General features: G+C 41.1%; 1 protein-coding gene across 1 annotated transcript in view; it reads right to left on the reverse strand.

Moving 5' to 3' along the window:
* Positions 1 to 24,490, reverse strand: part of LOC128657819 (histone-lysine N-methyltransferase SMYD3) — a 336,343-nt gene that overhangs the window by 118,209 nt on the left and 193,644 nt on the right. The window contains exon 2 of the mRNA XM_053712236.1: positions 18,532 to 18,595. Within this exon, the coding sequence (XP_053568211.1) occupies positions 18,532 to 18,595 (64 nt within the window). The remainder of the gene's footprint in view (positions 1 to 18,531; positions 18,596 to 24,490) is intronic.

The following is a 24,490-nucleotide window of genomic DNA, read 5'->3' on the forward strand; positions in this document are numbered from 1 at the left end:
AGGAGAGGCTAGCCAAACTGGGTCTGTTCTCTTTAGAAAAAAGGCGCTTGAGAGGTGACATGATTACTTTATATAAATATATTCAAGGCCCATATACAGAGATGGCAGAAGCTCTTTTTATTCCAAGAAAATTGGTTCTGACAAGAGGTCATAATTTAAGGTTGGAGGAAAGGAGATTTAATCTCCTGCAACGGAAACGTTTTTTCACTGTAAGAGCAATAAAATTGTGGAACTCATTACCAAAGGAGGTAGTGAATGCCAATACCATAGATACATTTAAAAATAGTCTGGATAAATTTCTGTATATAAACAAAATTCATGGATATGATTGCTAGTATTAAATGGGTCACATTTTAATTGGGTTATTTAAGCTTAACTGGAGCTTTTTGTAAGTATTTTAGATTTGTATAGGTTGAACTCGATGGACTTCAGTCTTTTTTCAACCTTATCTACTATGTTACTATGTTACAGGTACATGTGAAAAAACAATACCATGTTCAGTAGTAACTATCCTACTGTAGTTATACTCAGCAGTTTAATGTACCTTTAACTATGTATTTAATTCCTTTGCAGGGGCAACACACAGATAAACAAAAGCAATAGGGAAATAAGAAAATGCTCTAACATATTATAGCATTTCCTTTTTGCAATTTTCTATCCCTTTTAACTCCCTTAAAGGGGTTAAAAATATGGTTTAATTGCATCAAATGTGCATTTTTGAAACTGATTAAAAATAACAGAATATGAGTTATCTTACACAATCAAAATGGCACATATTACGCTATATATTTTACCTTTTATTTAAAGTAAATTATTTAACATAGTTTATTTTAATAAGAAAATATCTTATTCCCTCAGCCAGTTGTATTACAATCTATTTACATATGTTTTTGTTTGGACGGCTCTGAACTGCGATAACTGTATCTTGTTTAATTCATTAAACAGGAGTACCAGAGAGATGCATTCTTCATATAAAAAATGATTGACAGAAATAATTACATTTGTGAATAGTTTCCATCTACCCAAGATAATTGCTTTACCTTTAAGTCAATTAGTTCAAGGAAAATTCTAAAATGCTAGTAAACAAGCTTTGTTTGCTCCAGGAACATGAGAGATAACTGACTAATTCATTCACATGGGATCTAAGTAGAGGGATAAGATATGGATGAACACTGAAGAAGATGGCTTTACAAGGGATTTTCTTGTCTTTCACTTAGAAGAAAGAATTAAGAGTTCTTCTGAGCATGTTAAAACCTAAACAATTTAGTCTAAACAACTAAGAAATACTAATCCTTCAGTGCCAAACACATATATACAGCCAGATTAAAAAAGCTGATGCACACTGTGCAAAAATACGGGTCTATATGGGTCGTGCAATATGCATACTTTGTTTCTAATTTCAAAAATAATGATAGAAAAATATCTAAACCCTATACCTATGTACCTGTTCAGGAGAGGTGGTAATAGGGAGAATTTATTAAAGCAAAGAGAAGCTTTTTGGATCTTCAAGTTAGGGACTTTGCAACTAAAAGGTATGAATAGAGACCTGGATTGGTCCATTTTCTTATGAAAATAGGTGTTACTATTTTGATAGGCTGCTTTCCATGTTTTTAAATCTGTTTTTAAGAGATTTGTGGGCACTTTGTTCGCTTTGTGTGTAATGCAACTGAGAAGATGCTAATTGCTTCCTAATTACACCTGTGTGTAGGTATATAAGGACATGTTTGAGTGCTACTGTGTATTCACATGATTAAGGGGTAAGACCCCGAAACGCTGTGGACTTTTTCTTATGCCATAATAAAATTGGTTATAATTTATGCTGCTGCCATCTCCGTGTGTATCTGTTTGGGGGTTTGCCGGAACCCTGGCAGCGAGTAGTTGGCATTTAAGGGTGCTGGACTTTTGACTGTTTACTTTGCAATATTATAACATTTTCTGTTAATTAGAAGTCTTACATAAGCTATCCAATGCACATATTAATTTCATAGTTTAACATACATTGATTTAATGATAATGTGTGCAACAAACATTGAAAATATTTAATATTAGCTAATTTTATCTTAACACTGGCTTACATTTTAGCCAAGTGCTCAGTAAATCAGCCAGGTTGTGCACCCACTTAATAGGCCATATATATATATATATATATATATATATATATATATATATATATATATATATATTGTGTGTGTGTATGTATATATATATATATATATATATATATATATATATATATATATATATATATATATATATTAGGACTGCAACTAACGATTATTTTCATAATCTATTAAATCGGCCGATTATTTTTTCGATTAATTGACTAATCGGATAAAAAATAAATAAATACATTTTTCCTATATTTTAAATAATTATCTATAGAGTACATATATTAGCAACAGCAAGCGATCCACTAAAAATGGTCTAAACAGGTAATAGTGACATCAATTCATTTAACAAATGCCATCAATCTAGGACTAGGTGTAAAAAACAAGCTCGGCACTATATCATGCAAAGCATAGTCCCAAATCACCTGATTTTATATAAACAATCCAAATGATGACTCCTATTTTATTTCTGAGTTGCACATAAGCCAGGAGTAGTGGTAAACTTAAAAAGAAACTTATATTGTCCTAAAAAAGTGAAAAGTAAAATGTCTGTAGACGTCCTTTAGGCTAAGGGCATAACCATAAAACACAATACCATGTGGTGCAAGAGCTCATTTGAGTAAAGCAGCTGGTGCTGTGCACAGACCAACTAATCGATTATGAGATTCGTTGACAACTATTTTCATAATCGATTATTATCGATTATGCCGATTAGTTGTTGCAGATCTAATATATATATATATATATATATATATATATATATATATATATATATACACACACATATACACACACACACCGGATATAGCGACAGATAGAAAGACAGATAGGTATGCACCCATATAGATATGTATAGATATATAGATTGCCTGGGATATATATATATATATATATATATATATATATATATATATATATATATATATACTGTATACAGTTGGGCAAAAAAGTATTTAGTCAGCCACCAATTGTGCAAGTTCTCCCACTTAAGAAGATGAGAGAGGCCTGTAATTTTCATCATAGGTATACCTCAACTATGAGAGACAAAATGTGGAAACAAATCCAGACAATCAAATTGTCTGATTTGGAAAGAATTTATTTGCATATTATGGTGGAAAATAAGTATTTGGTCACCTACAAACAAGCAAGATTTCTGGCTCTCACAGACCTGTATCTTCTTCTTTAAGAGGCTCCTCTGTCCTCCACTCATTACCTGTATTAATGGCACCTGTTTGAACTTGTTATCAGTATAAAAGACACCTGTCCAAAACCTCAAACAGTCACACTCCAAACTCCACTATGGTGAAGACCAAAGAGCTGTTGAAGGACACCAGAAACAAAATGGTAGACCTGCACAAGGCTGGGAAGACTGAATCTGCAATAGGCAAGCAGCTTGGTGTGAAGAAATCAACTGTGGGAGCAAAAATTAGAAAATGGAAGAGATACAAGACCACTGATAATCTCCCTCAATCTGGGGCTCCACGCAAGATCTCACCCTGTGGGGTCAAAATGATCACAAGAACGGTGAGCAAACATCCCAGAACCACACGGGGGGACCTAGTGAATGACCTACAGAGAGCTGGGACCAACGTAACAAAGGCTACCATCAGTAACACACTACGCCGCCAGGGACTCAGATCCTGCAGTGCCAGACGTGTCCCCCTGCTTAAGCCATGTTCGGGCCCATCTGAAGGATGCTAGAGAGCATTTGGATGATCCAGAAGCGGATTGGGAGAATATCATATGGTCAGATGAAACCAAAGTAGAACTGTTTGGTAGAAACACAACGCGTCGTGTTTGGAGGAGAGAGAATGCCGAGTTGCAACCAAAAAACACCATACCTACTGTGAAGCATGGGTGTTGCAACATCATGCTTTGGGGCTGTTTCTCTGCAAAGGGAACAGGACGACCCGTGTACATGAAAGAATGAATGGGGCCATGTATCGTGAGATTTTGAGTGCAAGCCTCCTTCCATCAGCAAGGGCATTGAAGATGAAACGTGGCTGGGTCTTTCAGCATGACAACGATCCCAAACACACTGCCCGGGCAACGAAGGAGTGGCTTCGTAAGAAGCATTTCAAGGTCCTGGAGTGGCCTAGCCAGTTTCCAGATCTCAACCCCATAGAAAACCTTTGGAGGGAGTTGAAAGTCTGTGTTGCCCAACGACAGCCCCAAAACATCACTGCTCTAGAGGAGATCTGCATGCAGGAATGGGCCAACATACCGACAACAGTGTGTGACAACCTTGTGAAGACTTACAGAAAACGTTTGACCTCTGTCATTGCCAACAAAGGATAAATAACAAAGTATTGAGATGAACTTTTGATATTGACTAAATACTTATTTTCTACCATAATTTGCAAATAAATTCTTTCCAAATCAGACAATGTGATTGTCAGGATTTGTTTCCACATTTTGTCTCTCATAGTTGAGGTATACCTATGATGAAAATTACAGGCCTCACTCATCTTCTTAAAGTGAAGGTAAAGTTGGCTTTATTGTATGAGTACATGTTAAAATAATCCCAAAATTAATGCTAGTTTCATTCATCATTTTTTTTAATTTAGCATATAAACTCACTTATCTCTGTTTTTGCATTTAATTTTCCGCGCTTTCAAAACAACCCGCATTTTTTTTTTTTTCCATGCCGGTCACGTTCTTGAAAAGGCCAATTGAAAACCTGGCCGTTAGGCGGCCGTCAATTGACGTCATTCCTCTACTTGACGATTTGCGCATGCGTTGCAATTAATTCTTCACTTATTTGAGAAGCTGGCTCCCGTTTAGTGCTGCTATTTCTTCTCCATTACAAACGATTCGAGTAACGCATGCGTATAGGTAATCGTCATCACAATGTGCGCATGCGCAATTTGTTAGTTACACGAGAACGCTCTTTTGAGATATGTATAGAGCGGGTAGGACCGCTCTATACGTAAGAGTGTCAAAAACCAGGAAATGGATGGTGGGAGGAGTAAACACCGGCATAGTTAGTAAATATAAATTGTTTGCAATAAAAAAATACATATTGAAATGCTGGAAAAAAAGTTAGCGATCACACTATTTAGGCTATAAGTCATATAATTATGCTTAAAAAACGTCCATACTTTACCTTCACTTTAAGTGGGAGAACTTGCACAATTGGTGGTTGACTAAATACTTTTTTCCCCTACTGTATATATACACACATACACACACACACATATATTGCTTTGTTCCTTGTTCAGAGTAGAATTGCCTGGTATTTTGGCGCTGGACTGACCGTAATAGGCAGGATCAGACTGATATACTACACTTAAGTTCTACTCTGTGAAAAGCATTACTGGGCTAAAAAGCTGCACCCAAGTGGTAAATCGCCATAGAACAGGCTAACAATAGTATTCAGCCAGCTGTTCGTTCCTGTGAGTGCACTTCTCTCTGTATGTATTTAGTCTTCCTATGGGAAAAAGGGGCAACCAGATGTGGACTCCTTGCTCAGTGTGCTTTAAGGAATATGGCTACACCTCACTGACGAGGCCCAATGAAGGCCGAAATGATCATCTGGGGTTGCTGTGATCCTTGTTCAGAGAAGAATTGCCTGGTATTTTGGCGCTGGACTGACCGTAATAGGCGGGATCAGACTGATATACTACAGGAAAGTTCTACTCTGTGAAAAGCATTACTGGGCTAAAAAGCTGCACCCTGGTAAATTGCCGTAGTTGTTCGTTCCTGTGAGTGCACTTCTCTGTGTGTATATATATATATATATATATATATATATATATATACACACACATATACAAAATATATATATATATATATATATATATATATATATATATATATATATATATACACATACACACACATATACACACACACACTGTGCGGCCACTATATTAGGTACAGCCCTGCTGTGCACACAAGTGGTTTGTTTCAATACATTGCACGTCACATGCCTCAGTTTTGGTATAAATACAGCAAAACAACCTTCCTACTATCAGTTAAGCGTACAAACCGCAGCGAGAATGGGGAAAAACATAAATTATGCTTAGCAGATCATTTTCTTCTGTATAAGGAGAGTCCATGGCATCATTCCTTACTGTTGGGAAATACTGAACCTGGCCACCAGGAGGAGGCAAAGACACCCCAGCCAAAGGCTTAAATACCTCTCCCAATTCCCCCATCCCCCAGTCATTCTGCTGAGGGAACAAGAAACAGTAGAAGAAATATCAGGGTATAAAAGGTGCCAAAAGAAAAATATAATTTAGAGGGCCGCCCATCGGAGAACACGGGCGGGGGCCGTGGACTCTCCTTATACAGAAGGAATTGAAATAATCTGGTAAGTATAATTTATGTTTTCCTTCTAAATATAAGGAGAGTTCACGGCATCATTCCTTACTGTTGGAAAAACTATACCCAAGCTATAGAGGACACTGAATGATAAAAAGAGAGGCGGACCCTAATCTGAGGGCACCACAGTCTTTAAAACCTTTCTCCAGAAAGCTGCTTCAGTGGAAGCAAAAACATCAAACTTGTAAAATTTCGAAAAAATATGTAAGGAGGACCAGGTAGCCGTCTTACAAATCTGATCCATAGAGGCCTCGTTCTTAAAGGCCTAAGAGGAAGTCACTGCTCTAGTAGAATGAGCCGTAATTCTCTGAGGAGGTTTATGTCTCGCTGTCTCATAAGCAAAGCGGATAACACTCCTTAACCAAAAAGATAAGGAAGTCGAAGAGACCTTCTGATCCTTACGCTTCCCGCAATAGACGAGGAAGAAGTTTGTCTAAAATCCTTAGTAGCCTGAAGAAAGAACTTCAAGGCGCGAACCACGTCCAAATTATAAAGCAAACGTTCCTTCGAAAAAGAAGGATTGGGATACAAGGAAGGAACCACAATCTTTTGATTGATGTTGCGGTCTGACACGACCTTAGGAAGAAAACCTAACTTAGTACGTAGGACAGCCTTATCAGAATGGAACACCAGATAAGGAGGCTCACATTGCAAGGCAGCAATCTCAGATACACTGCGCACAGAAGCAATAGCCAGTAGAAAAAGAAACTTCCAGGACAACAATTTAATGTTAACTTCATGCATAAACCTTAAGAACAAGATTCAAACTCCAAGGAGGAGCCTTAGATCTGATCCTAGTCAGAACCTTAACAAAGGACTGTACATCTGGAAGCTCCGAGAGCCTCTTGTGCAGTAAAACAGACAGGGCCGAAATCTCTCCCCTCAGGGAACTGGCAGAAAGGCCCTTCTCCCGTCCATCCTGAAGAAACGATAGGATCCTGGTAACCTTAACTTTATGCCAGGAAAAACCACGCTCTTCACACCAGAATAAGTAGGATCTTAACACCTTAAGATAGATGCGACGAGTAACTGGCTTACGAACTTGAATGAGAGTATCAATAACTCTCTCAAAAAAACCTCTCTTGGCTAGGACTAAGCGCTCAACCTCCATGCAGTCAGCCTCAGAGAATCTAGATTTTGATAAACAAAAGGACCTTGTTCCAGCAGATCCCTGCGACAAGGTAACTTCCACGGAGGAGATGATGACATCCCCACCAGATCCGCAAACCACGTCCTTAGCAGCCACGATGGAGCAATCAGTATCACTGATGCCTGCTCCTGCTTGATGCGGGCCACTACACGAGGAAGGAGTGGTAACGGTGGAAAAAGGTAAATTAGACTGAACCTCCAAGGCACTGCTAATGCATCTATTAGCTCCGCCTGAGGATCCCTGGATCTCAAACCATATCTGGGTAGCTTGGTATTGAGATGGGACGCCAGTAATCTATCTCCGGTGTCCCCCACCTGTTGCATATCTCTGCAAACACTTCGGAATGGAGAAACCCTTCCCCTGATGAAAGGATTGTCTGCTGAGAAAATCCGCCTTCCAGTTGGCCACATCCGGAATGTGGATCGCTGACACCGAACAGCTGTGGGCCTCCGCCCACTCCAGAATCTGAGACACTTCCCTCTTTGCTAGGGAGCTTCTCGTTCCCCCCTCAGGGTTGATGTAAGCCACTGAGGTTATATTGTCTGATTGGAATCTGATAAACTGGGACGAAACAAGAAGGGGCCAAGCCTTCAGAGCATTGAATATTGCCTGAAGTTCCAGAATGTTGATCGGGAGGGAGCATTCTTCCTGAGTCCACAGGCCCTGTGCCTTCTTGACACCCCAAACAGCTCCCCATCCTGATAGGCTTGCGTCCATAGTCATAATCTCCCAGGAAGGCCTTAAGAAGGATGTCCCTTGGGACAGATGATCTGGACAGAGCCACCAAGAGAGCGATTCTCTTGACCAGTTGTTCAGAAAAAACAGAATTTATGCTTACCTGATAAATTACTTTCTCCAACGGTGTGTCCGGTCCATGGCGTCATCCTTACTTGTGGGATATTCTCTTCCCCAACAGGAAATGGCAAAGAGCCCAGCAAAGCTGGTCATATGATCCCTCCTAGGCTCCGCCTACCCCAGTCATTCGACCGACGTACAGGAGGAAATATGCATAGGAGAAACCATATGATACCGTGGTGACTGTAGTTAGAGAAAATAAATCATCAGACCTGATCAAAAAAACCAGGGCGGGCCGTGGACCGGACACACCGTTGGAGAAAGTAATTTATCAGGTAAGCATAAATTCTGTTTTCTCCAACATAGGTGTGTCCGGTCCATGGCGTCATCCTTACTTGTGGGAACCAATACCAAAGCTTTAGGACACGGATGAAGGGAGGGAGCAAATCAGGTCACCTAAATGGAAGGCACCACGGCTTGCAAAACCTTTCTCCCAAAAATAGCCTCTGAAGAAGCAAAAGTATCAAATTTGTAAAATTTGGCAAAAGTGTGCAGTGAAGACCAAGTCGCTGCCTTACATATCTGGTCAACAGAAGCCTCGTTCTTGAAGGCCCATGTGGAAGCCACAGCCCTAGTGGAGTGAGCTGTGATTCTTTCAGGAGGCTGCCGTCCGGCAGTCTCATATGCCAAACGGATAATGCTTTTAAGCCAAAAAGAAAGAGAGGTAGAAGTTGCTTTTTGACCTCTCCTTTTACCAGAATAAACAACAAACAAAGAAGAAGTTTGTCTGAAATCTTTAGTGGCCTCTAAATAGAATTTTAGAGCACGGACTACGTCCAAATTGTGTAACAAACGTTCCTTCTTTGAAACTGGATTCGGGCACAAAGAAGGTACAACTATCTCCTGGTTAATATTCTTGTTGGAAACAACTTTCGGAAGAAAACCAGGCTTAGTACGCAAAACCACCTTATCTGCATGGAACACCAGATAGGGCGGAGAACACTGCAGAGCAGATAACTCAGAAACTCTTCTAGCAGAAGAAATTGCAACCAAAAACAGAACTTTCCAAGATAATAACTTAATATCTACGGAATGTAAGGGTTCAAACGGAACCCCTTGAAGCACTGAAAGAACTAGATTAAGACTCCAGGGAGGAGTCAAAGGTCTGTAAACAGGCTTGATTCTAACCAGAGCCTGAACAAACGCTTGAACGTCTGGCACAGCTGCCAGCCTTTTGTGAAGTAAAACAGATAACGCAGAAATCTGTCCCTTCAGAGAACTTGCAGATAATCCCTTCTCCAAACCCTCTTGTAGAAAGGATAAAATCCTAGGAATTTTAATCTTGTTCCATGGGAATCCTTTAGATTCACACCAATAGATATATTTTTTCCATATCTTATGGTAAATCTTTCTAGTTACAGGCTTTCTAGCCTGAATCAGAGTATCTATTACAGAATCTGAAAACCCACGCTTTGATAAAATCAAGCGTTCAATCTCCAAGCAGTCAGTTGGAGAGAGACCAGATTCGGATGTACGAATGGACCTTGAACAAGAAGGTCCTGTCTCAAAGGTAGCTTCCATGGTGGAGCCGATGACATATTCACCAGGTCTGCATACCAAGTCCTGCGTGGCCACGCAGGAGCTATCAAGATTACCGAAGCCCTCTCCTGGTTGATCCTGGCTACCAGCCTGGGAATGAGAGGAAACGGTGGGAAAACATAAGCTAGGTTGAAGGTCCAAGGTGCTACTAGTGCATCTACTAGAGTCGCCTTGGGATCCCTGGATCTGGACCCGTAACAAGGAACCTTGAAGTTCTGACGAGACGCCATCAGATCCATGTCTGGAATGCCCCATAATTGAGTTATTTGGGCAAAGATTTCCGGGTGGAGTTCCCACTCCCCCGGATGGAATGTCTGACGACTCAGAAAATCCGCTTCCCAATTTTCCACCCCTGGGATGTGGATTGCAGACAAGTGGCAGGAGTAATCCTCCGCCCATTGAATTATCTTGGTCACTTCCTCCATCGCCAGAGAACTCCTTGTTCCCCCCTGATGGTTGATATATGCAACTGTCGTCATGTTGTCTGATTGAAACCTTATGAATTTGGCCTTTGCTAGATGAGGCCAAGCTTTGAGAGCATTGAATATCGCTCTTAGTTCCAGAATGTTTATCGGGAGAAGAGATTCTTCCCGAGACCATAGACCCTGAGCCTTCAGGGGTTCCCAGACCGCGCCCCAGCCCACCAGACTGGCGTCGGTCGTGACAATGACCCACTCTGGTCTGCGGAAGCTCATTCCCTGTGACAGATTGTCCGGGTTCAGCCACCAACTGAGTGAATCTCTGGTCCTTTGATCTACTTGAATCGTCGGAGACAAGTCTGTATAATCCCCATTCCACTGTCTGAGCATGCACAGTTGTAATGGTCTTAGATGAATTCGTGCAAAAGGAACTATGTCCATTGCTGCAACCATCAATCCTATTACTTCCATGCACTGCGCTATGGAAGGACGAAGAACAGAATGAAGAACTTGACAAGAGCTTAGAAGTTTTGATTTTCTGACCTCTGTCAGAAAAATTCTCATTTCTAAGGAGTCTATTATTATTCCCAAGAAGGGAACTCTTGTCGACGGGGAAAGAGAGCTTTTTTCTATGTTTACTTTCCATCCGTGAGATCTGAGAAAGGCTAGGACGATGTCCGTATGAGCCTTTGCTTTTGACAGAGACCCGCTTGAATCAGGATGTCGTCCAAGTACGGTACTACTGCAATGCCCCTCGGTCTTAGAACCGCTAGAAGGGACCCTAGTACCTTTGTGAAAATTCTCGGAGCAGTGGCTAATCCGAAAGGAAGTGCCACAAACTGGTAATGCTTGTCCAGAAAAGCGAATCTTAGGAACTGATGATGTTCCTTGTGGATAGGAATATGGAGGTACGCATCCTTTAAATCCACCGTGGTCATAAATTGACCTTCCTGGATGGTAGGAAGGATCGTTCGAATGGTTTCCATTTTGAATGATGGAACCCTGAGAAATTTGTTTAGGATCTTGAGATCTAGAATTGGTCTGAACGTTCCCTCTTTTTTGGGAACTATGAACAGGTTGGAGTAAAATCCCATCCCTTGTTCTCTTATTGGAACTGGATGAATTACTCCCATCCTTAACAGGTCTTCTACACAATGTAAGAATGCCTGTCTTTTTATTTGGTTTGAAGATAATTGAGACCTGTGGAACCTTCCCCTTGGGGGTAGTTCCTTGAATTCCAGGAGATAACCTTGAGAAACTATTTCTAGTGCCCAAGGATCCTGAACATCTCTTGCCCAGGCCTGAGCAAAGAGAGAAAGTCTGCCCCCCACCAGATCCGGTCCCGGATCGGGGGCCATCCCTTCATGCTGTTTTGGTAGCAGTGGCAGGCTTCTTGGCCTGCTTACCCTTGTTCCAGCCTTGCATCGGTCTCCAGGCTGGTTTGGGTTGAGAAGTATTACCCTCTTGCTTAGAGGATGTAGAGGTAGAGGCTGGTCCGTTTCTGCGAAAGGGACGAAAATTAGGCTTATTTCTAGCCTTAAAAGACCTATCCTGAGGAAGGGCGTGGCCCTTTCCTCCGGTGATGTCTGAAATAATCTCTTTCAAATCAGGACCAAACAGTGTTTTGCCCTTGAAAGGGATGTTAAGCAATTTTGTCTTGGAAGACACATCCGCTGACCAAGACTTTAGCCAGAGCGCTCTGCGCGCCACGATAGCAAACCCTGAATTTTTCGCCGCTAATCTCGCTAATTGCAAAGCGGCATCTAGAATAAAAGAGTTAGCCAATTTGAGTGCATGAACTCTGTCCATAATCTCCTCATACGAAGATTCCTTATCGAGCGACTTTTCTAGTTCTTCGAACCAGAAACACGCTGCCGTAGTGACAGGAACAATGCATGAAATTGGTTGAAGAAGGTAACCTTGCTGAACAAACATTCTTTTAAGCAAACCCTCTAATTTTTTATCCATAGGATCTTTAAAAGCACAACTATCTTCTATGGGAATAGTAGTGCGTTTGTTTAGAGTAGAGACCGCCCCCTCGACCTTAGGGACTGTCTGCCATAAGTCCTTTCTGGGGTCGACTATAGGAAATAATTTCTTAAATATAGGGGGAGGCACAAAAGGTATGCCGGGCCTTTCCCATTCCTTGTTTACTATGTCCGCCACCCGCTTGGGTATAGGAAAAACATCGGGGGGCACCGGAACCTCTAGGAACTTGTCCATCTTACATAATTTCTCTGGAATGACCAAATTGTCACAATCATCCAGAGTAGATAATACCTCCTTAAGCAGTGCGCGGAGATGTTCTAATTTAAATTTAAATGTTACAACATCAGGTTCAGCTTGTTGAGAAATTTTCCCTGAATCTGAAATTTCTCCCTCAGACAAAACCTCCCTCCTGGCCCCTTCAGATTGGTGTGAGGGTATGTCAGAAGCGTTATCATCAGCGTCCTCTTGCTCTTCAGTGTTTAAAACAGAGCAATCGCGCTTTCTTTGATAAGTAGGCATTTTAGATAAAATATTTTTAATAGAATTATCCATAACAGCCGTTAATTGTTGCATAGTAATAAGTATTGGCGCACTAGATGTACTAGGGGCCTCTTGTGTGGGCAAAACTGGTGTAGACACAGAAGGGGGTGATGCAGTACCATGCTTACTCCCCTCATCTGAAGACTCATCTTGGGCACTATTATTATCTGTGGCATCATTGTCCCTACTTTGTTTGGACACCATGTCACAATTATCACATATATTTAAATGGGGAGACACATTGGCATTCATACATATAGAACATCGTTTATCTGATGGTTCAGACATGTTAAACAGGCTTAAACTTGTCAACAAAGCACAAAAAACGTTTTAAAATGAAACCGTTACTGTCACTTTAAATTTTAAACAGAACACACTTTATTACTGAAAATGCGAAAAAGTATGAAGCAATTGTTCAAAATTCACCAAAATTTCACCACAGTGTCTTAAAGCCTTAAAAGTATTGCACACCAAATTTGGAAGCTTTAACCCTTAAAATAACGGAACCGGAGCCGTTTTTACATTTAACCCCTATACAGTCCCAGGAATCTGCTTTGCTGAGACCCAACCAAGCCCAGAGGGGAATACGATACCAAATGACGCCTTCTATAAGCTTTTTGCAGTGGATCCTAGCTCCTCACACATGCATCTGCATGCCTTGCCTTCCAAAAACAACTGCGCATTAGTGGCGCGAAAATGAGGCTCTGCCTATGACTAGAGAAGGCCCCCATCTGAAAAAGGTGTCCATACAGTGCCTGCCGTTTTTTAACAACAATCCCCAAGATTATAATAACTATAAAGCGCTATAATCAGTCAAATATGCTTAGCAAGCAATCGTTTTAGCCCAGAAAATCGTCTACCAGTTTATTAAGCCCTTATAAAGCCTTTATTCTTATATTTAATCTAAGAAAATGGCTTACCAGTCCCCATAGGGAAAATGACAGCCTTCCAGCATTAACAAGTCGTGTTAGAAATGTGGCCATCATACCTCAGGCAGAAAAGTCTGCCAACTGCTTCCCCCAACTGAAGTTACTTCATCTCAACAGTCCTGTGTGGAAACAGCAATCGATTTTAGTAACGTCTGCTAAAATCATCTTCCTCTCACAAACAGAAATCTTCTTCTCTTTTCTGTTTCAGAGTAAATAGTACATACCAGCACTATTTTAAAATAACAAACACTTGATTGAAGAATAAAACTACATTTAAACACCAAAAAACTCTTAGCCATCTCCGTGGAGATGTTGCCTGTGCAACGGCAAAGAGAATGACTGGGGTAGGCGGAGCCTAGGAGGGATCATATGACCAGCTTTGCTGGGCTCTTTGCCATTTCCTGTTGGGGAAGAGAATATCCCACAAGTAAGGATGACGCCGTGGACCGGACACACCTATGTTGGAGAAATATGTTGACAGATCTGAATAATCTCCGTTTCACTGCCTCAGCATGCAAGGGTCTGAGACGGAACCTGGCAAAGGGAATGATGTCCATTCTGGACACCATGACACCAATCACCTCCATACACTGAGCCACAGAGGTCTGAAAGCAAGACATGCCGAAGCTAGTTTGCAACGATTCTGGTCTGTTAGAAATATCCTCATAGATATGGAGTCTATTATAGGACCCAGGAATTCCACCCTGGTACTTGGGATAAGAGAACTCTTTTCCAGGTTTATCTTCCATCCATGAGATCAAAGAAGATAAAGAGATTCCGAATGGTCCTCTGCCAGATGAGAAGATGGTGCTTGTACCAGAATACCATCCAAGTAGGGAGCTACTGCTATACCCTGTGTTCTGGCAACAGCTAGAAGAGCCCCTAGAAACTTCCTAAAAATTATTGGGGCAGTAGCTAGACCAAACGGAAGTGCAATGAACTGAAAGTGCTGGTCCAGGAACGCAAACCTTAGGAACTGGTCCTTGTGGTTAGGAACGTGAAGGTAAGCATCCTCCAGATCTATAGTGGTTATGAACTGTCCTTCCTGAACTAAGGGAAGGATGGACCTTATTGTCTCCATTTTGAACGAGGGGACACTTGGAAATTAGTTTAAGCACTTTAAGTCCATAATAGGGCGGAAAGTTCCCTCCTTCTTTTGGACCACGAAAAGGTTTGAATAGTATCCCAAACCTCCTAAGGAGGACAGATCCTGCACGCACCCCAGAAAGGCTTCTCTCTTTTCTGGTCTGAAAGATGGTATTGAGAGGAGAAATCTGTCCTTGGGTGGATGAGACTTGAAACCTATCTTGTATCCCTGAGCTATGACCTCCAGGACCCAAGGATCCTGCACGTTCCTGAACAAAGCAGGGATGGCCCCTACACGATCCAGAGCCGGATCGGGGGCCGTCCCTTCATGCCGATTTAGTCTGGGCGGGCTTCTTGCTCTGCTTGGACTTATTCCAGGACTGAGCCAGCTTCCAAGAACTCTTGGTTTGCTCGGGCTTAGCGGAGGACTGCTGTCGTTGGGATTTATCAGAACGAAAGGAATGAAAATTAGAAACCTGTCCCTTAGACTTGCTCTTTTTATCTTGCGGTAGGAAGGCACCCTTGCCCCCTGTAACAGTGGAGATAATGGAGTCCAGGCCTGGACCAAATAAAATCTTTTCCTTAAAGGGGGAGGGAAAGAAGTCTAGACTTAGAAGTCATATCCACAGACCAGGACTTCAGCCAGAGTGCCCGACGGGCCTGAACTGAAAAGCCAGAAGCCTTAGCATTTAGGCGAATAATCTGCATGCATCACAGACAAAAGAATTAGCAATTCTCAAGGCCTTAATTCTTTCCTGGATAAAGTCGAGGGGACCCTCCACCTTAATTCCGATAAGGAGTCGCACCAGTAATTAGCCGCTCCCAGCAACCGCGGCAACAGCTGCTTCCGGTTAAAACAAATATCCGTATGTTGGAACATCTTTCTTAGAAGACTTTCCATCTTTTTATCCATCGGCTCTCTGAACGACAAGCGGGATAGTAGTGTGTCTGGCAAGCGTGGAGATAGCACCATCCACCTTAGGGACAGAACAACAGAACTCCAAATGAGCGTCCGGGACCGGAAATAATTTCCTAAAGGAAGACAAAGGGGAAAAGGAATATCCAGTTATGTCCCATTCCTCCCTAATAAGGAAAAAAGGCACAGGAAAAAATAAAGGCACTACCCTGTCCTTGTAAACTCTGTCTAATTTAGGAATCAAAGGTTCATCAAGCAGCTTGGCCTCTGGAACCTCTAATGTAGACAGTACTTCCTTTAGAAGAAACAGTTTATCCTCAGGCAGATGGTTACTTCCAGCAGGATAATGTGCCGGTGCACAAAGCCTGCATCACTTTGGGATGATTCCTGGAACATGGAACTCAATCCTATTGAACATCTTTGGGATGAGCTGGAAAGGGCTATTCGCTGCAGGCCTACACCTAGGTTGCATCTCCAGGAGTTGTGTGACTCACTCATTCATGGTACACAATACCTCCACAACATTTTCAACATCTTGTTGAATCCATGCCTAGATGAATTCAGGCTGTTATGAAGGCTAAAGGAGGCTCAACATGCTAATAGATTGCTGTAGCTAATAAAGTGGCAGCATATTGTGTGTGTGTGTGTATATATATATATATATATACATACACATACACATATACACACACACATACTGTATATACACACACAAACAATCACAAATAAATCTTGTTCTTTCAGGTAAAAAAATGCTGAATAAATTAATAAAGGATACAAATATAAGCACTCTGTATTCCTTTTAAATACAGTTCAATCTCATAAATAAAATTAACAGTTAAACTCTCTTTTTGTTTTGCATAGGTAGTTCTTTTTTATTTTGAGTATTGCATTAAAGGGACAGTCAAGTCCAAAAAAAAAAAAACTTTCATGATTCAAATAGGGCTTGTAATTTTAAACAACTTTCCAATTTACTTTTATCACCAATTTTGCTTTGTTTCTATTGGTATTCTTAGTTGAAAGCTAAACCTAGGAGGTTCACATGCTAATTTATTAGACCTTAAAGAGACACTATACCCAAACATTTTCTTTCATGATTAAGGTAGAGAATATAATTTTAAACAACATTCCAATGTACTTCTATTACCTAATTTGCTTCATTCTTTAGATATACTTTAATGAAGAAATAGCAATGCACACGGTGAACCAATCACAGGAGTCATCTATGTGCAGCTACCAATCAGCAGCTACTAAACATATCTAGATATGCTTTTCAGCAAAGAATATCAAGAGAATGAAGCACATTAGATAATAGAAGTAAATTATAAAGTTGTTTATAATTGTATGCTCTTTCTAAATCATGAAAGAAAAAATTTGGGTTTCATGTCCCTTTAAAGGCCGCCTCTAATCTAAATGCATTTTCACAGTTTTTCACCACATTAGTTCATCTGTTTCATATAGATAACATTGAGCTCATGCACGTGAATTTACAGAGGAGTGAGCACTGATTGGCTAAAATGCAAGTCTGTCAAAAGAACTGAAATAAGTGGGCAGTCGGGAGAGGTTTAGATACAAGGAAAAACATGTATTATTATAACTGTGTTGGTTATGCAAAACTAGGGAATGGGTAATTAAGGGATTATCTATCTTTGAAAACAACAAATATTCTGGTGTTGACTGTCCCTTTAACTGATTTTAGAGTAGTTTAATAATGTAAATAATAAGGAACATAAAGGAATAAAAATAAATGCTCTCGTTTGCTATAACATTGTTTTGCCTTATTACTTGAACAGAACTATGTGTTTAAGTCCTAGCAAAGGGTCAACTAAAGAGCGGCAGTACACTACTGGTCCCGTGCTGAACACAACCACTGAGCCAATCAGAGATAGCATATGTGCCTAGCTGCCAATCAAAATCCAGTACATGAGTGTATTTAGAAATAGGTAGCAGCACTCTGTTAAAATGCAGGCTCATTATTCAGCTTCAAAGACAAACCATCAAACACAACATTTTGAGCAGTTGCATGATCAAGGGTAAATGCCCAAAACAGTCAGTTTGATGTTTTGAAGCTGAATAGAAAGCCTGAATTTTAACAGAGTCCTGCTGTTTTATCTTATCATAAATTATGTGTGTGGCTGTGTAGCTGGCAATTATCAACCATGTTCAGCTCTGCATCTGTAGTGCATTGCTTCTCTGGAGATGGTCTTATATGTGTTTAACCCCTACATGCAGGTTAAACACCTAAAAAAAGGGGTTAAACATACAGGTCTTTTTAAGTTGATTTTGCACATTAGACCATTTTATTATTGCTTCTTAATGTCCCTATAAATAAAGATTTTACAAAATAAAAACATACAAGACAATAGGTGCATAGCTTATTAAGATTTATTAATGGTTCCAAGCAGAGTACGTTGGCAAACATTACCTAAGTGGTATTTTTGTTTAAGAACATTTAATGCATAAATAAATCCCAGTGGTTTTACCTAAAAGATCACACAAGCTCCCTAATCCCTTTGCCATTTATCAAAAGATGCCATTATGTGCCAATCTTCTTTCTGAACATTCTTGTGTAATAAGGCAGAGCTTAAAAAAAGTGAACTGATGTCATAGATTCCGCTTTCTGACTAGTTGGCTTATTGATGAGCACAAATATTTTTCTACTAATGGCTGTTACCTGACAACGGGAATCACAGTATCTGGCAAATTTGCACTGGGAGCATCTCAGCAATTTGTCCTGCCTGGAAAACAAAACAATAAAAAACTATGATCACAAAGGTTTCTTTATGCCAAGAATGTTAGGAATTACCACTTGATATTAAATGACATTCCAGATGAATGTAAAATGTGTATCACTACATTTCATTGTTTAATAGAAGTATGTTTATGTTACATTCAGATTAGCAAAAATGCGTCCAGTGAAAGCTATTTATTGTTCATGCAACCCGATAAGTATACACTATATTATATTATAAGTCACATGCACAGAGTATGTGGGCTCTGTTTATTAAAGGGACAGGAAACCCCAACATTTTATTTCAGGATTTGGATAGAACATACAGTTTTAAACAACTTTCCAATTGACTTCTATTATCAAATTTGCTTTGTTCTTTGTTATCAATTGCTGAAGGAACAGCATTGCACTACAGGCAGCTAGCTGAACACATCTAGTTAGCCAATCACAAGAGACAAATGTGTGCAGGCACCAATTAGCAGCAGCTCCCACTAGTGTATGATATGTGCATATTCTTTTTCAACAAGGGATACCAAGAAAACAAAGCACATTCGAACATAGAAGTGAATTTAAAAGCGTCTTAAAATTACATGCTCTATCGGAATCATGCAAGTTTAATTTCGACTTTCCTGTCCCTTTTAAATAATATCAAAATAGGGCTAGAGGTAGGACTATTCTTTTTGTTTCTTATGAACTGATTTAGTACCACCGATTCTAAATCATAACTTCATATCTTTTTAGTTATTCTGTTGCACCACTTTCCAATATGTTTTTAAATCAATAGTGAATCTTATCACTTTGAAGAACTTTCTTTCAAGCTATTGTAGTGTAATACATAATACAGATGGGTCCCAAATGCTTTAATTTGTTGCTATGTAACACAAGGAGGCAAAAGCTGATAGTATACACAACTAACACAAAGCTGGAAGTAGAGTTAAGCTAGGGTCACCCAGTCATTGGGGTTTCCCACAGCGCAACATTAAACTCAAAATGGAATAGATGACCTAGTGAGGAAACAAGGAAAATAATACAAAGCCTGCTGAGCTGTAAATGTTGCTCTTGTTGCTATATTTCACAGTCTGAGATGAGGTACAGATTTTATCCAGCTGAAATTACATCCTTAAAATAAACAAGGACAGTGAAGAAAGGAACAAAGAAAAGAGGTCAACAGAAATCTTTAGACCTGGATAGGTACCAAGAATCCTCTTCTAAGATGTTTTTTTTTACCACACACTGACAGAAAACAATTTCTACGTGAAAACAAAGTCTTAGGTGAACCAAGGTTCTCTCATTTCTAAAACTTATGACAAAGTTAACTTTATTTTGGCTTAACTTAATTTGAAATCATTCTAATTTATAGCAGGGTAGAATGCATTTCCTCATATTTAACTAGAGGCAATAACAAAACTATGCTCTTACCTGGCAGAGCATTTTATTTCGGTAATTGATTAATCTTTACACATAGATATTAAAGGAACATGAAACTCAACATGTTTCTTGATTGAGCTAGATTGTACAAAGCAATGTTTCAGTTTACTCCTATTATCAAATTTGCTTCATTCTCTTAAAAACCTTTGTTGAAGAAGCAGCAATCCACAATACTGAGAGTGAGCTCAATATACAGGCCCATTTACCAAGGGATATATATATATATATATATATATATATATATATACAAAGACACCCCAGCCACTTCCCTCATCCCCCAGTCATTCTGCCGAGGAACAAGGAACAGTAGAAGAAACATCAGGGTGAAAAGGTGCTAGAAGAACAAAAATAACAGACGCCCCACAGAAAAAATACGGACGGGGAGCTGTGGACTCTTTCCATCTGAAGAAAAGAAAATTATCAGGTAAGCATAATTTAAGTTTTTCTTCATAAATGGAAAGAGTCCACAGCTGCATTCATTAATTTTAGGAAAACAATACCCAAGCTATAGAGACTGAATGCAAAAATGGGAGGGTACAAGAGGCGGCCCATTCTAAAGGTCACCTGGCCTGAAAACTCCTACCCAACAAAATCCCGCTTCGTCCGAAGCCGAAAACAACTTTGAAAAAAAGGAAAAAACCCACTGACCCACAAATAGTCCACAACCTTGCTAGAGACCGCAGGAACTAGACTCGATTGAGTCAACAGCCTCCAAGAGACACCTTGCCCAGCAGTCGGTCTCCAAACAACACACCCCTTACTAAAGAAAGGGAACAAATTACTGTATTCTTCCACAAAGAAGAAAAGGCACGGAGAAAACGTGATTGTACTTGTAAAGCACGGCTAATCCCACTTAAGGGACCCAAGGCGCTGCTCATTTTATCAGCCTTGAAAGGAGGAAAGGCTGAGTAGACCTCGCCAGGGATCGAACTTGCAACCCTCGGTTTGCTACAGTGCAGAGTAGCCACAGTGGATTAGTATGCTCAGCTAGCTTCCAGCTAGAATAAGGAACTCCAGAAAAAAACCCTAAAAGGGCGCAATGAGTCCTAAATAAAAACACAGAGCAAAAACCAGAGAAACCGGGTCAGGCTAACAGAGATCCAACCAGTCTCATATAAACAAGGGGAGGCAACAGAGAGAGGATCTTCCCCTAACACAGTGCAACCACAGTCTAGAAAGCAACTGAAGATGAAGGTCCCCAATTCACAAAAAGGTATCTCAGAATACAGAAATATTCAGAATGAAACCTCGTGCAGCAAGCTCAGGTAGGTCTGACGAACAACACCTAAAGCAAAAACACTGCACGCTGCAGTTAACTAAAAATGTCTCTGAAACTTAAATACTTGCATGGCAAGTAGAAAGCAGCTGAAGATAGGATCCTTCAGATTGCTAAGTATCCACTAACCAGCGGATAACGTCGCAGGCTATCTAAGAGCCACCAGTCCTTCCCACAAATCTTGAATGTGGAAAAAGGAGAAACCTCAAAAAGGCTTACTATACCTCGAATGCTCCGAGGATGAAATAGCAGAGCAACAGATCTCAGATCCTGCTCCAACATCAGACCAGCCCAAGCGACAGACATGTCTGACAGGTGGACAGAAGACCCCCAACCACAAGCCCCCAGGGAATGGAATAAAAAAAGGGGGGACTCACCCACCCCAACAGAGTTCGGGTGCCAACCCAATCCACTCCTCCAAAATAAGGCACCCCTAAGGAGAACCCTCTAGGACCTGGAACAGAAAAAAGTGCAATAGATCCATAGGAAGACCTGTCATAACTCTCTTAGACAGTCTATACGTAGAGAGACCAATTTCCAACAGGTGCAACAGAGCCCACAGAGCAGCAGATGCAAGGTACTAGGCCGCAACAAAGTCATGCAATATCTCTAGAGCCCAAAGGCCCCAAGGGCAGCACTAAGAGAAATGAAAACTAGAACAGAGTCACCCGAAAGAGTAGAAAAAAGGCTAGTCTCCATAATCCTTTCAGATTAACGTTCCAGAGGACCACACCCAAGGGAGAAGAATGCAAAGCATCCCTAACCTGGGCAGAAAAACATCCCCTAAGCAAAAAGCTTGGAAAAAAGAGACAACACCTCCTATCGCCCTTGATATGGAGACAACTAACTCCTGAAGGAAGACAGAGCCTCACAGCCTTCACTTCCTAATTAAGCGGGCAAAGTCGCCACAAAAACCAGAAGAAGTCCAGAAAGTCTCGACCCAAAGGAAGAGAACCTCTAAAAGGAATAAGTCCTAAAAGGACACTTCAAAGGAGACCATGAAAGGCAAAACCATAAGAACAGTGGTATGAAGGAGCAAAATCCTCCAAGCCTCCAACCCACAACAGGAAGGAACACTTTTGTTCCCGAAAAATTCGGAAACGACTGATCATGTCGCTGCAGATCTCAAAGGAGTCCTGGCCCAGTAGATTGAAAGGCGAATGAGGACTGAACCAATCTCCTATGCCCCTAAGCAACCACGGACCCTCAAGTCCTCTCAGGATGCTGGTTGAAGCTTGTAAAACAGGACAATCACACAATCATATTGTGATCACTGGGCGCCCTCACCGGACATAAAAAGGTGCCACGTGTCTGAACTAGGCCTCGAAGACAGAAGGATTTGTTCCCAGTCAGGACCAGCCTGAAACCAAGGGCCCCAGCACTGTCAAGGCCACATAGAGTCTCCCCCAATGAGTGAGGGATAAAAAATAGACTTTTGTAAACAGAGCGAACAAAATCGCGAGTATCAATTCCAGAGAGGAAAGTTCCCGAAGGAAACATCATGCCACAACATGAGCTTTAAACCAAATAAAAATCATCCTCACCAGAGGAAAATAAAAAAGATTAGGCAACCCGTAGGTTATCGCCCAGGAAGAACGGACAGAACCGCAGGACTAGCCCAACAGGGATCCGAGACTTTCAAACTCAGAACTGGAAAAGGATACACAAATAACAAAGACTATAAGAAGATTACTTCATCCCCTTATGTATATGTATTCAAGCCAGTCGAAGAGTAAGACTGAGAATCCCCAGACCCATTAAGAGTGGAATCCTCCAGCAACGCCAAAAACGTGCCTTAGTAGGACACGAAGGCGCGCCAGTCTATAATGAAAGGCGCAACATACCTCCGCCGGGACAAAAAAAAAACACCGGCCTCGAAGGTTGACCCCCTGAGGCCTCAGTCGCTCCCCCGGAAAGCTGAACTGGACCAGACGATCCCACGCCTGACGAACCCCGGTTAATGAAACACAGACAATATCGTAAGCACAATCCCGGGTGGTGCAGATGCGCCAGCGCCAAAGATTTGGCCATGCAGAACCATGTTGTAACCTCCGGTGGGAACAGGCCACACTCCCTAGAAAGGATAAGTAGCGTTTGGGTTACCTGCATGTGTAGTAAGAGCTAATGGTAGGGAACTTGTGTCATAAGAAATAGAATCCCCAGAGATGGATGGCTCAGTGGCCACCCGATTCCCCGATCCTGAGGAACAGAACACTCTAAAACGGCATTCGGAACATAACTGATGGGCATGTATCACCCGGGCCAATTCATATTCTTCGCAAGAAGTAGAGTCTGAATCAGAGACATCCGTCTCCAGAGAACCAGACACCAGGATTTCTTCATCGCCACGCGTTCAAGAAAATGGAGTTACAAGGTAACAAGGAAAATGGGGTTACAAGGTAAACCGTGCAGTCCATGCAAAAGCACGCCCGACCGAAAAGGCCGCATCACTAGACATAGGCCGTTATGTTCCAAAATAGCCATAAGCCAAAGCAACACTACACAATAGCAGACAGAATCACATAACAAACATGATAATAAACCCCCCCCCCCTGTTCAATAATCCCCCTCAGGAGATATTAACCCTTGATTCCTACATACAAAAAGGAGTCTCACTGAGACCCTATGTTAAAGTTATCCCCGAAAGGTTGTATCCCCTCTCGGATAAACAGTTGAAATCACAATACATCCATGATGAAAGTAAAATGAAACAATCTTACCAGAATCTCTACCGTGGAACAGGAACACGGCCCTTCAAGTGTGACAAATAGTAGTGTCGCCTCTGCCATGGACTTGAGAGAAAAAAGCAGGCAGCGAAACTTGTCAACGCTGATTGCTTGTGGAGCTGTTAATATGAGTCGGGATGATTTTGCAGAAAGACTCTCCCTGCATCTCCGAACTTACACCCATGCTCTCACTGAGAGGCTGACAGGACTACTTAAAACTCCATGCCGAAGAGTCTCTATAAGAGACTATCAAAGACTTCTGACACTTCTCTGCCAACCTCCTGGGACGAAATGCAAAGAATGACTGGGAGGATGAAGGAAGTGGGAGGAGTATTTGAGCCTTTAGCTGGGATGTCTTTGCCTCCTCCTGGTGGCCAGTTTCTGAATTCCCAAAATTAATAAATGCAGCTGTGGACTCTTTCCATTTATGAAGAAAATATATATGAAGAAAAGAAAATATATATATATATAT

Source organism: Bombina bombina, chromosome 4, assembly GCF_027579735.1.
Source record: "Bombina bombina isolate aBomBom1 chromosome 4, aBomBom1.pri, whole genome shotgun sequence".
NCBI classification, from domain to species: domain Eukaryota; kingdom Metazoa; phylum Chordata; class Amphibia; order Anura; family Bombinatoridae; genus Bombina; species Bombina bombina.